Here is a 15,327-nt window from a genome sequence, read left to right as displayed (position 1 = left end):
GTTGCGTTTGCTCTTCGTCTTCAAGCTCGTCCACATTTGCAAGCCAAGTTCCTCAGTGGCGGTCAAGCAAAGAACCCAGGGGGAAAGTAGCTTTCCTGAACTTGCTGAAAAGAGATCTATTCACCCCTCTGGGTTTGGAACAAAAATGATACACCTTAGGGGAGTTCTGCAACCAACTCTGACCCTATAAGATGAGCTGATACACCGTTCTCGGGAATACAAGCCTCACATAAAAGGCAGCCCCGCTGTGGTCACTAATATCGATCTCTCTTGTCTTCCCGTTTAACTCCTTCATCCACTGCTGCGCCCGCATAGTGCCCAGCATACAGCAGGTGCTCCATAAATGCCTATTGAATGAAAGAGGAGGGCCCACCTGGAGCCACACTCTTCTGGGATCCCCTTCTTCCTTCAGAGCTCCTCGTAATTGTCTGCCAACCTGGAGAGGGACCGAGGTCCGGGGGACCCAAAGCAAGAATCAGATTTGATGGGCAGACACGTGGCCTTTATGGCTTCAGACGGACCCTCTCAATTTGTAGCCTTAGAGTCAGATCAGAATGTGCAGTCCCTGGGCATGCACCAACTGAAATGAGGAGGTAGCTCAAGAGCCAGTGGCTGATGGGAAACAAAGTAGCCCGGATGACCTGGAAGCTGGCAGCAGGTTGCTGATGACCATGACAGCAGGCAGGCCCCGTGGTCGGGGCATCCCCACCATGTCACCAGCCAGTCATCGAGAGGCCTGTGTGGTACCAGGGGCCACTCCACCCTCCTCTCTACCGAGCCCTGGCATCCTTCTGTGAATCTCCAGAACAAATCCCAACAACACACAGTGCTTTTTGCTCCTTTTTTTCTCTCCATCCTCAGGCCCATTGCTCTGGATCAAGTGCCCATCATTTCCCATCTGGGCAGATGCAGGGCTTCTGTTCAGGTGTCCCGGCCCTTGGGCTTACCTCTCTCCAGTTTCTCACACCTGCTGCTAAGGGGATTGATCATTCCACAGCACAAACTGAGAGGGGCCCCTATTGCCTCCAGCATAAAGACCAGACTCAGCCAGGCTGACCCACTAACTGGACCTGCCTTCCTCTTTCCCCCACCACTGCTCTCCTTGACATTATGGAATTCGTGCTAAACTACGTGCTGCTCCCCAAATGGACCAGAGGGTCTTCTGCCTCTGTGCCTTTGAACATCATGTGCCCTCTGCTCCAAACGCCTATGCTTGCCTTAGCCACCTGGTAAACTTCCAGCATTCCTGGACATGGAGGCAGCCAAAACTGAGTTACTGGATATCTTCTACATTGCTGTTTTCCACCAAAGGCTGGAAAGCAAAGCTTCCACGTCCCCAGCCTCTCTTGCAACAAGAGGTGGCCATGTGAAAGCCTCTGCCTGGCACTAATATTTCTCTCCTTCTTCATGTCTTAAGCCCAGATGTGATGGTTGGTGCTGTTGCAGCCACCTTGTGACCATGTGGCAACAAGCATCACACTAAGCATGGTGAAGTGGAAAGATGAACAGTACCTGGATCATTGATGATAGGGCTCAGTTGCCAGGCCAGCCCCAAGTAGCCAACCTTCAGAATTCTTATCTTTAAGACTGAAGATCCTGCTGGCCAAGCTTTCTATTCCTTGCAGCCAAAAGCACTCCTAACTGAGCCTGGACCTCACTTCAAGCATCCCTGACTCATTGAAGTCCCTCCCTGGATCCATGTTCCCATTACACCTTGCACATACCTGTCCCAACACTTGCCCTACTCACTGTATATTTTTCCCTTGTGTCCCTCCTCCCTAGACTGTGACCTCTCTGAGAAAGAGATTGTTGGAGAAGGTCATCAAAAAAGACGTGACTGCCGGTTGACCCCTGAGCTGGACCGGGGCACTCAGAGGCTCTTCACCCCCTGCCTTGTCCTTGGAATGTGGGTTCTGTTGGCCTTTCTCCCTCCCAGAGGCTGCTCCAAGGACACAGCCCTGAAATAAGGGTGTGGTGTTAAGAACATAGTGGTATTGAAATAAGGATGTGGTGTTGAGAGTATAGTATACATGACCGAGCCCAGCTAAGGCCTCTCCTCTCTCTCTCTCTCTCTTTCTCATCTCTCTCTCTTTGTGTAAACATATATATAAACTTTTACAATTTGGCAGACAGGTGCAGAAATTCACTCACCTTACTATTGCCCAAGACAGGCCTTGTATATAAGTTCCCTTGACTTATGAAAACCATCACCTACAAAGCTGGAGTGACCTGCCTCTCTCTGCTGTCTCTCCCTGACTTCCGTGTAGGGGGGCCTGTTTCAGATCACACTCGGGAGAGTGGTACCTACAGACCTGGAGTCTTCTCAGCTGCGATCGTTAGCCCCGACCCCAGCCGCCAGCACACAACAGTACTCAGTAAGTGGATTTGTAGAACAGAGGCTTTCATTCCAGCCTCATTCTTTAACCTTACACTTAAATCATTTTGCTAATAACCTGCCTCCATTCCTTATTTGAAAAAAGCAAGGAAAATAGGTTGGTCATTTTTAAGATAAATAACTTAATGCACATTACCGAGATATTGCAGAGGAACAAAAAGGCTGCAATATTCCTCAACACTCTTCTCTTGGCATGGCCCTGCAGGAAACGGGGGTGGCAGGCTGGGCTCGGGGTCCCTTCCCGGCTCCCCTCCTCCGCCTCTCTGCCACAGCCTTCTCTCAGATGCACATTTCCATTGGCCACATGTGGTATCTCACTGCCCAGGGAAACCACGTCCGCGGCCTCAGCTCCACTCTTGAGGCAGGACGAGGCGAGGGGTATGGCATCACCGTTGCAGACCGTGACTACCCGCAGGGTTCTGATGTCCTCAGAGAGCTTCTCCGGCTCCCGGTGAATGGACTCAATGATGAAGAGGTTCTGGATGTATTTCTCAGCAATCACCAGGATGGAGTAGGGCAGGTTGAACCAGGTGTAGGGGGGGCGGGCTTCAGCACAGAGGATGGCCAAGATGGAGCCCCAGGAGATGAGCCAGGAGCCAGAGGCAGTGCCCACCAAGAGGTCCGCGTCCAGTTTGCGGGCTGGGTTTCTAGACTCATCTAGAGATTTCTCGTCTATCCTGTAAATCCAGATTCCGAACAGTCCCGCGGCCCCCATGAGCATCAGCAAGGCGATGGCATACAGGTAGAACATGATGAGTGCCAACTCGCTCTTGGTTTTGGAGCGCCCGATCTGAATCAGATATACCACCACAATCCCAATCGTGGCGGCCAGTACAGTCAGGCCCAGGACCGAGCCCGCCATGACCCCGGGAAATTTGAACTGTATGTTCTGATGCTGTTGACTGTCCACTTTGCGTCCGATGTTCTTCCACAGGACGTAGAGCATCGTGGAAGCCAGGATCTGATACTCTATGTTGAAGGGGTAGAGGTAGTAGATCCCCTGGGAGATGGCAGAGCAGAACGTCGGGGGCGAGCAGTTACATGGAGGCGTGTGGTCATCCAAGACTGGGGGCCAGAGGACATGCATTGGAGGGTGGTTAGCATGGTCAGTGGGCAAGTGGAAAAGCACAAGGAAATATTTTCACTGAGGATTCACACGTGGGTTTTCCCATTGAATTAAAGCTTTGTTTGGTGGCTTATTGTCATGTTTGATATCATGGCTATATTGACAGCCATGAGTACTAACTGCATGAATCAGAGTTTATCCATACATCAGCCCTTGTGAATGGTATTGTGGAAATTTACTTAACATCTAAAGGTGTTCACGAGATTCTGCTGAACAAAAGAAGCTTGCTAAAGAGGACAGAATATAATTCCATTTTTATAAACTATAAGTATATGGATGATAGATGACAGACAGACACAGAAAAAATCTGGAACGATATAAGCTAAAAGGTTAACAATGGTTAGCTCTGGGTGGGAAAATGGCAGGGAATTTTTCTTTTCTTTTTTTTCTTTTCAGTAGAAGGAAGTTCTATCTTGTCTCTTCCCCCATCTTTATGGAGATATAATTGACATGTAACATTGTGTAAGTGTAAGGTGTCCATTGTTACTTACCTGTAGGTTTTGCTTCCCTGTGTTCTCTAAACTTTCTTTGTGAATATTATTTACGTGTGTGATTTTTTAAATTATTGGATTCTTTTAAAGATTTGTTTATTTATTTGAGAGAGAGAGAGAGAGTGCAGGTGGGGAGAGGGGTAGAGAGGACGGGAGAGAAGAAGACTTCCTGCTGAGCATGGAGCCCAACACAGGGCTGGATCTCATGACGCCGAGACCATGATCTAAACCAAAACCAAGAGGCAGACGCTTAACCAACCGAGCCACCCAGGTGCCCCTAAATTATTGTTTCAAAAAATAACTTTGTGAGGGAAAATGCCCCTTCTCATTAGCAAAGACTTTGCTCCTAAGAATATTCGATACTTGCAAGTGTAGTGCAGGACAGGCGCCGTCAAACACCAACGGTCGGCACGCGAGTGGGCACCACCTTCTGGAAGGCACTTGGCAATGGTACGAAGAACTATTTCAAGCTGGGTGATGGGCATTAAGGAGGGCACGTGATATGATGAGCACTGGGTGTTATACGTAACTGCTGAATCACTGAACACTGCACCTGAAACTAATGATGTACTACTATAGGTTGGCTAACTGAATTTAAATTAAAAAAAACTATTTCATAAGAAGGAGCGAAAATGCTGTAAATAAATAATAAAATATGTAACAAAGGCCTTAAAGAGGATACAGCTATAGTCTCTGACCTATAATTCCAATCTATTTTAAGGGACAAGTCAAAAATGTGATCAAAGAATTAGGTAAAACTGTGTGTGTGCATGTGTGTTTGTGTGTGTGCATGCACATGAGAGAGAGAGAGAGAAACTCTAGTGCCCAACAATTTAGAAACTGTTAAGTGAATTTTGGTACATCCATACGATGGAATAGTAGGCAGCCATTACCAATTATAATTAAGTTGTGTTTTAATGATACAGGAAAATAATCATGTTACATAACAATGGAAATAAGTAAGAAAAAATTGTATATACAGTATCTTCTAAATGCTTATCACAGCTCAGTACTCAGTTGTGAAATCAATTTAGCAGGTAGCTGCCAATATATTTTTTCAACAGAGTAGACTTGTCATGGAATAGAACAGAATGCAGTGGAATGACATCAGTAACAATAGAAATGTGTCTCTAATATGGTAAGGTTATTATTTCATGACATATGTGTGTACACACACAGGTCTGTGTGCATTCAGGTTGCAGCTTAAGGTCTATTTCTTATTATAGGCTGCAGTCAAAAAAAAAGATTGAATATATATATAGTATGATCTTAACTATAAATAAATAAATAGAACACTGCAAAGAAATAAGCCAATATTAACAGCATGGAACTGCATTTCTGGGTAGGTGTTATTGTAGATTTTTTTTTCTCTGCACTTTGTCATTGTTTTAGCTTATGATTTGCATATGCCAGGTATAAAACCAAATGGAAAGCTTTGTGGCAGCACAAATCACCTTACCTTTGCAGAATACTGCAATTTTGAATTCATGAGGAGTTTCCCATCCCTTGTAACCCAGTATGCTACTACGCAAAAGTTAGGGGAAGAAATCGAGGAGAAAGTCTCAGATGAACAGAATGTTAGAGCTGATGGAGTCCTTTCTTTGTAAATTTATCCAATTCCATCTTTCCACAGAAGTTCCTGGAGCCAAATAAAATCCTGGTTCGATCATTTACTTGCTGTGTGAACCTGGACCAGTTACTTAACTTCTCTGTGGCTTGATGGCTTCATCCATATGATAAAGTCAACACTGACTACCCCATGGTGTTTTGGGTCCAGAATTAAATGTGCCACGTGGAGGGACTAGAGTAGCCTGCCAGACACTCAGTAGACACTTAATAAAAGTTTGTTGTTGTTGTTTTCACTGCTATTACTGTTATTGGCACCAACAAGGAAAAGAGAAGGACTTCCCCAAGAGCGGGCTGCCAGGGTAGAGCAGGGGTTAAGAGGTAAAGAAGTAGCATGTATCCCTGATTTCACCATCCCCACCCAACTGGTGAGGAAACAGTTTTAAGGTTGCCCCCAGGGCACCTGGGTGGCTCAGTCAGTTAGGCATCAAGCCCAGAGTCTGGCTCTGTGCTGGGTGGTAAATCTCAAGTCTGCTTGAGATCCTAGCTCTCCCTCTGCCCCTCCCCCCCCTTGCTCTCTCTCTCTCTCTCTCTCTCAAATACATATAAAAATTTTAAAAAAAAAATGAAGTTGCCCTCGGTGACGGGCCTGGGGTCGTACAGTGAGTGTAGAGTGTAATACATCAAAGCTGGAAGGACCCCCTGAAAGTGCCTGGTACAGGTCTCCTCACTCTATGAATGAGGAAAGGGAGGCCCAGAGAGGTTGAATGGCTTCCAAAAGTCACACAGCCAGGACGTGATGAGAACAAGACCCAAATCTGGGATATCCGGTTCCCGGTACATTTCCCCTCTCCACATTCCCACGAGCCCCATCCCATTGCCCTAATGGAGAAGCAACAGGTCATAAATGCTAAAGAACTTTGGCAGTAGGTTGACTGGCATCATGCGCTCTCAAATAGGAGCAAGGGGGAATAAAGATGGGCCAAAAGTGCAAGCCCAGAAGAGTTCAATAAAAACTTCAAACAAACTAAAACCAATTAACGGCAACCCTTAGACTTCTCTGGGTATTTTAAAGCTATACTTTTAGTCAAATGAACTGGTAATAGAGGCTTAATTAAAAGCACAATGACTGCCAATCTTCCAGAGTTGTACACAAAGACATTGACTTCCATACCAAACTCTACCGTGAGAAATGGTACCCTAAATGATAACCCTTGGGTCTGACAAGTCCCTGAGTCACCGAAGAAACCATTAATTATGCTCAGCACATCCTACTTATGGAACCAGGATGAGGGACTTAGGAGGTTTTGAAAGATTTTCAACAACAGATGATTGTCTGGCCAATGATGAGTTGGGTGGACCCTGCCCCTCCATCCCTGAACATTCTGGTCTCTGCAGGTTTCCAAGAGGTTCCAGCATGGGGGCAGGGCAACTCTTATCACTCACCTATTGTGATGTTCCCAAAGCCCAGAGTGATGAGCCGTTCCTTGTGCTCATTAAGTTGGTGCTTTGATTCATTCAGGACGCCATTGGTCCACAGAAGCAGATTGGTGAACACCGAGTGTATCACCCCAAACCTGAAAAACACAAGGACTCTGTTATTGAGCAGCCCTGGGAAGCTCCAAGCCCCAGGGGGTGAGATGGAGACACTGCACGCATGCTTACACACACACACACACACACACACACACACACACATGTGCATGCTTCCTTCTTAGCCATGATTCTGGTTTCACCAGGCAGCTCAGACTCTGGGTGGGTCCCTGTCTGGGGAGAGGCAGTTCCATGGGAACTTCCAAAACCACAGTCTTGGCATTCTCTCATAATCTTGAACCTGCCAGTACTCAACTCATTGTCAATGGGACAAAAAGAAACTAGGTCTTGGAAGCAGGGGTCCAGTGATGGAAACTTACTGAAAGCACGCACCATCCCCACCATACCCTAAACCCTTTCTTCCAGAAGGGAAGAGGAGAGAAACATGAGGGGAAGATGAAGGGCTACACTGGAAATCTGGAGAGCTGAGCAAGCCCTTACTGTTGGCTGGCCAACCCAATGATCATCATACACCCTTTCTGTCTTACCACTTACCTCTAAGGAAATTGAAACAGGTCAGAGACTTGCTCTCTGGTCTCCCCTGAAGCTAGGCATGGCCACTCTGCCCAGTGGGATGTGAGGTCAAGATTACTGGGCACTACTGAAAGCTTCTGCTTTTGTGATGAAAGAGATAAGAATAAGAAAAGCCTACTCACTGTCCCTCTCCCCTTTATTTCCAGCCTTGAATACAGACATGAAGGCTGGCGTTCTGGCAGCTATCTTGTGACCATGAAGCAACCAGCATGGGATGAAACGCTAATCCACTGAGAATGGCAGAGGGAGAGCACAGAAAGAGTCTGTTCTGTGGCAACATGCTGAGCTGCTGGAGTCTCAGATAGATTCAGGACTTAGGCTGAGGTCACAAATAAAAGGCAGTAGCTGCCTTGGGATTTGAAGAACTATTAAGCAACAGAGCTGTCCTAGTCTGACCTCCAGGGCCTGCCCTTGCCTCAATGCCAAGCCACTCCTGGGAAGAAGAAGATGAAGAGGAAGGTGGTCACTGGACTCTGGCACAGAAGAGAGGTCTGTGAGGAATATGGTTCCAATGGGATCAGAGCCTGTCTCAAAACCCCCAGTCTCCCCATGCTTGATGTTTAAGACGTATGCACACTGGTAGTCTCCAGGCACTTAACAATGGGCCTTGCATATAGCAGAAGCAGCAAATCCTGGTGATTTGGGAGATGCATCCTTGAAGCATGCAGAACTGATGGCTCCTCAGGTGGAGAGCACAGGCCCCAGAGGAAGCATGCCCCAACCCGTCTAACCGAGAGCACACTTGTCCACGATCTGCCCGCAGGAAAACTGGTACAACTGGGTCCTCGACCCTGACCTTTCCTCTCCTCTGAGTGTTAACCCCAGCCCACCTCTGGGGCTCCCACAAGCGACCGCAAGCCAAACTTCCCTCGTTTGAACCTTGGCTTCTTTGGACAGCTGCAGAATGACCGGGCACACGTAGAGAAGGAGACAGGTGTTTGCCCATCTGCTCGCCCCTGAGCTTGCCCAGCTCTAGGGATTGTGGCCAGCCTGCCCCGGGGCATCTGGGAGGCACTGGATAGATCCTTGGACAAATGCAGACAATGCTGTTTGCCTCAGGCTTCCTTTTCTTTTACTTATAATGCACACAGCTCCCTTTTCTTCTCCTCTTTCCCGGGCCAAACGGCCCTGTCCAATCCCAGGCCCATGAACCCGATGAGATAATTAATCCGTGCCACCTGCTGCCGGAACCTGGCGTGCTGTGCAAGCTCCCCGCAGCCTCCTGCTGGTCTGACCTGGAAACTCTCCTACAAACTAAAGGCAGACATCACTTCCTCATGCCAGGTCACCCTTCTCATACTTGGGGCTGATAGCCCCAGACCACAACAAAGACAAGGCTTCCATGAGCCACTTCTAATCTCAGTGTATGCCCTCAGCTCTGCTTTCAGAACTCCTGTTCCTCTAAACCTCACTCTGGGGAAGAGAAAAGGACTGAAGCAAGTTAGAATTCTTAGATCAGGAGAAAAGTCCCAGGACATACTAAAAGCATGGGACAGTGGAATATTGGCTCAAAAGACAAGGCGGGGGGGCAGCAAGTCCCGGAGTGGTAAGTTCTGAAGGCTTCAGGGCCTGGCAGGAAATGTGAATGAAGAAAGCAGGTCTGGGCCACATTAGGGAGTGGTAGGGTCTGTAGCAAATGGAGGGAACAGCCCCCATTCAGCTCTAGCCCTTTGTTGTATGCACTTATGGGATTGCCAAATCTTCTAATTTTTCTAGAGAAGTCTAAATCTAAAACCTGAAGGTGGCGAGTAACTAAAAAATGTTTTAACACTTTGCCCTACAAACAAAACAGATTAAATTAAGCTCTACTGCCTATCTTGTTCAAGTCTCTCTCCATCCGGGTTAGCAAAGGGTTCCCAAGACAGGGAGAGACTTGTGTCCAATCACTCAACAAGCACAGCGCTGCGTCCCATCCCTTGGAGATCCTTCAGATGACAGATCTGAGTAAACGTCTGGGTGCAAGGCCTAGAGAAGTGCCGTCTACACACCGATGGTGCGAGACACAGAGGTGAGCCATACGTGTGATTTTAGATTTTCTTGCCGCCACATTTTTAAAACGTGGCAAGACAAGGGACAGGTGAAAATGGTTGGAATAATTTTCTCTGAAACCCAATCTATTGAATATGCTATGATATCAACATATAAGCAATACCAACAAAAATTATTAATGAGATATCTTACATTCTGTTTCTCATCCTAGTCTCTGAAATCTGGTGTGTATTGTATACTTCCTGCACATCTGGGTTGGAAGTAGCCCCAGCTCAAGGGCTCGGTGGCCACAGGTGGCTGGTAGCTGCTATCCTGGGCAGCGAGCACGTGGAAAGCAAAGCCAAAGACCCTTTTGTGCCTGGAGGGAAATGGGCCCAATGTACTGAGGCCGTTATTACATAAGTGACAAAAGCAAAGAGAGAGACCCCACCAGCAAAGCCAGAGGGCCTCTGCGGTCACAGCAACACATGAAAATCACAGTGGGTTTAAAGTCAACAATCCTTAAAAAAAAAAAAAAAAAAAACAACTTTTTAAAAAAGCTATAAAGTCAACATCCAGAGTCTTGGTTTTCTCACCTGCCAAATGGGAATCGTGCTCATAGTGCCTCTAAGTGGCAAGGTTAGCATGAGAGACCTCCTCACGAGTAAACACATAAAAGAAAGTGCTTTCTACGTGGGCAAGTCCACTCCACTCAGCCGGGAGTTTCTGGGTACAGACGAGATGCTCAATGCACATCTGTTGAAAACGTCTCGCCCTTGACCCCAACAATTCTATTCTAGGACTTTAAGCCAAGCAAATCATCAGAGATGTTCAAAAATATGTTTGACCAGAGATGTTCATCACAGTATGATTTATAACAGCAACAAAACTTTCAGAAAGATTAAACATTCAGCAACAGTTGTTATGGACTGGCCTGTGTCCTCTCGAAAGTCCTCTGTCGAAGCTCTGACCCCCAATGTAACCATATTTGGAGAGAGAGCCTCTAAGTAGGTAATCAAGGGTAAGTGAGGTCATAATGGTGAGACCCTAATCCAGTAGGCCTGGTGTCCTTTGAAAGGGAGGAAGAGACAGCAGAGTTCAATCTCTCTCCCTGAGCACGGAGGCAAGGCCCGGTGAGGCCACAGCAAGGAGGCAGGGTCTGCGGGCCACTGACTCCAGCCCTGCTTGATCTTGGACTTCCAGCCTCCAGGACCGTGAGAGCCGAACGTTCAGGTGGCTCATGCCTCCCAGTGCGTGGCGGTCTCTGACCAGCCCCAGCAGACCAACACGGCAGGGGGCTGGTGAGACCAACCCCAGTAGTGGCGCGCTGGGCAGGTGGGAGAGACCATGGGGTAGACCAACACTACCAACTGGAGGGAAGGAAAAAAAAAAAAAAAAAAAAAAGAAGAAGAAACAGAGCAAGAAGAAAAAGAAAAAAGGAATAAAAACAATATCTATTCGTGGAAAAAAGCCTGGCAAGAAGCAGATCATAATCTTAACGGTAGTCACCGCTGGGTGGCGAGCATCTTAGCTCGGGCTGCTATAACCAAACACTCAGTTATTGGTCACCGTTCTGCAAACTGAAGCCAGGGGTCAAGGTGCCAGCAGGTTGGTTTTGGTGACAGCTCTGTCCCTCTGCCCCCCTGGCCTCTCCTCTGGGGGGGTGTGCAGAGAGACATGTAGAGCTCTCTGGCATCTCTTCCTATAAGGGCGCTAACCCCATGATGGGGGCCCCATCCTCAGGACCTCATCTAAACCTAATTACCCTCCAAAGGTCCTGCCTCCCCAAACCATCACATTGAAGGTAAAGGCTTCAACAGATGAATTTTGGGGAAACACAAACATTCAGTCCATAAGAGTGACATTAAGGTGAGCTTTAGATCCTACGAGATCCTTCCAAGTCTCATCAGTTACAAAGTACAATCTGTGCAGTAGGTGAAGTGAAACTCACTCCCCAGAACAAAACCACCAGTGCTGACCTGGAGCTGGGAGTGTAGCCCAGCCTCACCAGGGGGAAGAAGAGCAAACCGGACACATACTCCTCGCTCCCCAGCATACAAAATGGGACAACCCGGGAGAGGAATCCCAGGCCTGCCACTTGCATTCTGGAGACCTGGGGCACGTCCCCTAACCTGCTGGAACCTGTGGCCCACCGCACCCCTTCAATGCAGGGAAGCGTAGTTACCAAGTTACGCTTACAGAGCCTGCATGCAGATTCAATGTGAGGTTGTGTGTGGATGTCTTTGCTCTGCCCCAAGGGACAATTAAAGTTCTCTTTGCTGGGTTCTCAGGGCCTGGACCGCGTCTGTCCCTGATTTGTCCCATTTGAGGGCATTTGTCCATGCCCCTCCCCTGGAGGCGAAGCATCTGTACTGCTTCGGGCCCCTCCCTGCTGCTCCTCCCCCCTCCCCCGCCCCCAGCCCGCAGCAAGGGGGCGTGGCTTCTCCCATTAAGGCGGTGGTTAAAGATCACTGCCAAGGCCACCCCTGGGGGCTATGGGGGGGTGGGGGGGATAGCACGGGCTGCCAGTGCACAGCTCCCGGGACCTCCCACCACGTGCCTGGGATACCTGGGCCCATCATCCCTGCCTGGCAGCTGGCTCTGTGCACATTAGCAGCTCCCTAGATGCTTAACTGCTTGTTGAGGCTGAACTTTCTGCCTAAGGAGATTGGTGAAAGTTATTTCCATATCAATAGTCTATCAAAATAGTTCTATCCAGTGGTCATCCATAAATCAAACTTTTAAATATCTGTTGTCCTTTCAAATGGTACTGGGGGAGTTGTCTGTTCCTCATGGATATAAGAGATCTTTCTAGGAAGCAAATGCTGATCCTTTGATTCGCTGGTACGTGTGCACCCAGGGCTTTCTTGCATGATAACAATACTTCCCATCTTGTTAATTCACCCTTGTATCCTATAGGTTCTTTCCCTTGATCCTCACAATTGCTGAGACAAAGGGGACTGATATAAGAACAGATCCCACCCTTCTGAGCACTTGTTATGCACCAGGCACACATTTTAGATCCATACTTCTTTCAGTCCTCAGAGGTTGGCTCTACTATTATTTCCATTTACAGAGGAGGAAAACCGAGGATCATAAAGGAAAGTGTCTCAGATGGCAGCGTGGGAATTGAAACCCCATATCGTCCTACTTCCAGGACCGTCCCCAGGAAGAGGAGGATGGTGCAGGGTCTCCTTCCCAGGCCACAAGTGAGGGCTTTGCTTGTCGGGATGGAGGAGAGAGTTGGTCTCATATTTACAACCCAAGATCGATGGCCGAGATGAGTTTGTTCTACACATACACCAAATGCAACAGTAAAGCAATTCCTATGTTTTTTACCTTTCCAGGGTTTTGAAAGACTGGATGACATCCTTTGCATGCCCCCAAAGAAAATACACCTAGGAAATAAAGGAAGAAAAGAAAGATGCATCGGTGAAAACCATCATTATACTTGCACGCTGAGAAGCTATGAAACTTGCAGAAACAGAATGGGAAAATGTTGGGGACCACAGTGACCTCCCATCCCAGATTCATCTCAGGTGTCAGTGCCATCCCCCAGTGGGGACCGTGCTCCGGGAGCCCGGGGTGAGAACCGAGTGAGGCTTCCAGGTTTGGGAGGAAGAGCTTCTAGGACAGGTTGAAGCTGTCCCGATTCTATCACCTGTGTTAGGCTTCCTCCAAGAACTATCCACCGAACAGTTCCTACGCCAGTGGCCTGACACCAAATTTTGAGTGCTTTCAATGAAGAGCAGATTGATTCAGGCCGGTGCTTCATTTCCCTGTGTGCCATGCGCCACCCAGGCCCCCGGCCACACAGCCAAAAGATACAGCACAGGGCTGGCGCCGGTGCAGGGAGGCTGGTGTGGGACCTGCGTGCAAATCCTCGGGCAAGTCGGGGCACCTTTCTCCAGGTGTTTTCCCTTCCACGAAACAGGGATGATAACGGAACCTACCTTGGACGGTATTATGATCAGTTAAATAAGATTATCCATGTCAAGTACTTAGAACAGCACATTTTCAGTAAACGCTCTTCACTGGCAACTTACTCCCCATGAGCTGAACACCTCCCGCGTGCCTGCTATTATTTGAGCTCCTAAAACATTTTGGGGTTTATTTCACACACAGATACACATTGAGCACCCACCACATACCAAACACTGCTGGGCACTTTATAAATTTGTCTCATTCAACCTTCATTGTGCAATTAAGTGCTATCAAAAGAAAATCAGCACAAAAGAAAATTCACTGACACATCCTCTCTTTTCCACATTGTTCTGCCTAAGACTTACTGGCTTGCTCTGAAAACACTTTCAGGGGGTGGGTCCTGAAACATCTGGCAACTTAAAATTCCAATAGCAGTGACTCCTGGTGAGGACTTTCAGCCCAACAATAGGGAAGCAGCTCGTTAGAGGATCTATCAATGATTTCCAAGTTAGACAGCTACTTCACTGATACTTTCATAAAGACTACATAGCAACATTCTAGAGTTCATAATTTTTTAAGTGAAACTTCAGAATAGAAAATGCTGCCCCTTCTCTGTAAAAAACGTCAACAAGAATGTATACACTGGAGTACAAGGAAGGAAGAGAACACAAAAACAGCAACATATGTTTCAGTTAATGGGCTTACAGACACATTGTTATTCTATTTTCTATTTTTTTCTGTTAGATTATGTTTTTAAAATAAATATCTTTTAATGACCATGGAATCCAGCAATCCCACTTCTGGGTATATATCCAAAGGAATTGAAAGCAGGGTCTCAAAAAAGGTATTTGCACACCCATGTTTATAGCAGCATTAATCACAATAGCTAAAAGGTAGAAGTGACCCAGGTGTCCATCGATGGAGGAATAAACAGAATGTGGTCCATCCATACAATGGAATATTGCTCAGCCTCAAACAGGAAGGAAATCCTGGCACCTGCTACATCATGGATAAACCCTGAAGACAATACAGTCAGTGAAGCAAAGCCAGTCACTAGGTACCCCTTATGTGGGGTACCTAGAGTAGTCGAATTCACAGAGACAGGAAATAGAATAGTAGGTACCAGGGGCTGGGGGAAGAAGGAATCACTAGTTAGTGTTTAACGGGGATGGAGTTTTAATTTTGCAAGATGAAAGAGTTTTAGAGACAAGTTGCACAGCAGTGTGAACATACTTAACACTACTGAACTGTAGCTAAGACAGCAAATTTTTTATTTTATATATATATGTATATATATATATAAGCACAATTTTAAAATAAATACCATATTGCTTTAAAATAGTGTCTTTCATTCCCCAGTCATCTAGTATAGCAAAGGCATGTAGTAAGTGACCACTAGGTACAGAATGCTTGATTAATTGGCTGATAAAATGCCTTAAATTAGGAAGCTAGAGATCTGCAACCCACCAAGTAGCAGAGTGATATTTTGAAAATACATTGGTCCAGGTATTCTTCTGCCTAAAGCCTTCAATGGCTCCCCATTGCCCTCAGGATAAAGTTCAAGCTCCTGAGTGGCTGTCAGCCCTGGCCAAGTGCTCACTGTAAGTGCTTTATACACAGCAACAACTTTAATCCTCAGACTGGGAACAGTATTTGCTGGGTTCAGAGTGAAGGCAGGAAGACAGGAAGGAAGGAAGGAAGGAAGGAAGGAAGGAAGGAAGGAAGGAAGG

The 15,327-nt window shown here is 47.2% G+C and overlaps 1 protein-coding gene across 1 annotated transcript in view; it reads right to left on the bottom strand.

Moving 5' to 3' along the window:
• The window catches only part of OTOP1 (otopetrin 1), a 44,156-nt gene that overhangs the window by 5,380 nt on the left and 23,449 nt on the right, over positions 1–15,327 (bottom strand). The window contains exons 4-6 of the mRNA XM_073891148.1: positions 13,013–13,071; positions 7,025–7,155; positions 2,532–3,460 (exon numbers count right to left, since the gene is read on the bottom strand). Of these exons, the coding sequence (XP_073747249.1) occupies positions 2,532–3,460; positions 7,025–7,155; positions 13,013–13,071 (1,119 nt within the window). The remainder of the gene's footprint in view (positions 1–2,531; positions 3,461–7,024; positions 7,156–13,012; positions 13,072–15,327) is intronic.

Source organism: Callorhinus ursinus, unplaced genomic scaffold (genome assembly GCF_003265705.2).
Source record: "Callorhinus ursinus isolate GAN/ISIS: 27379988/994484 unplaced genomic scaffold, GSC_fseal_2.0 scaffold4, whole genome shotgun sequence".
NCBI lineage: Eukaryota > Metazoa > Chordata > Mammalia > Carnivora > Otariidae > Callorhinus > Callorhinus ursinus.
Note: the sequence above shows the minus strand (reverse complement) of the source record. Positions and strands in the feature narration are given on the sequence as shown.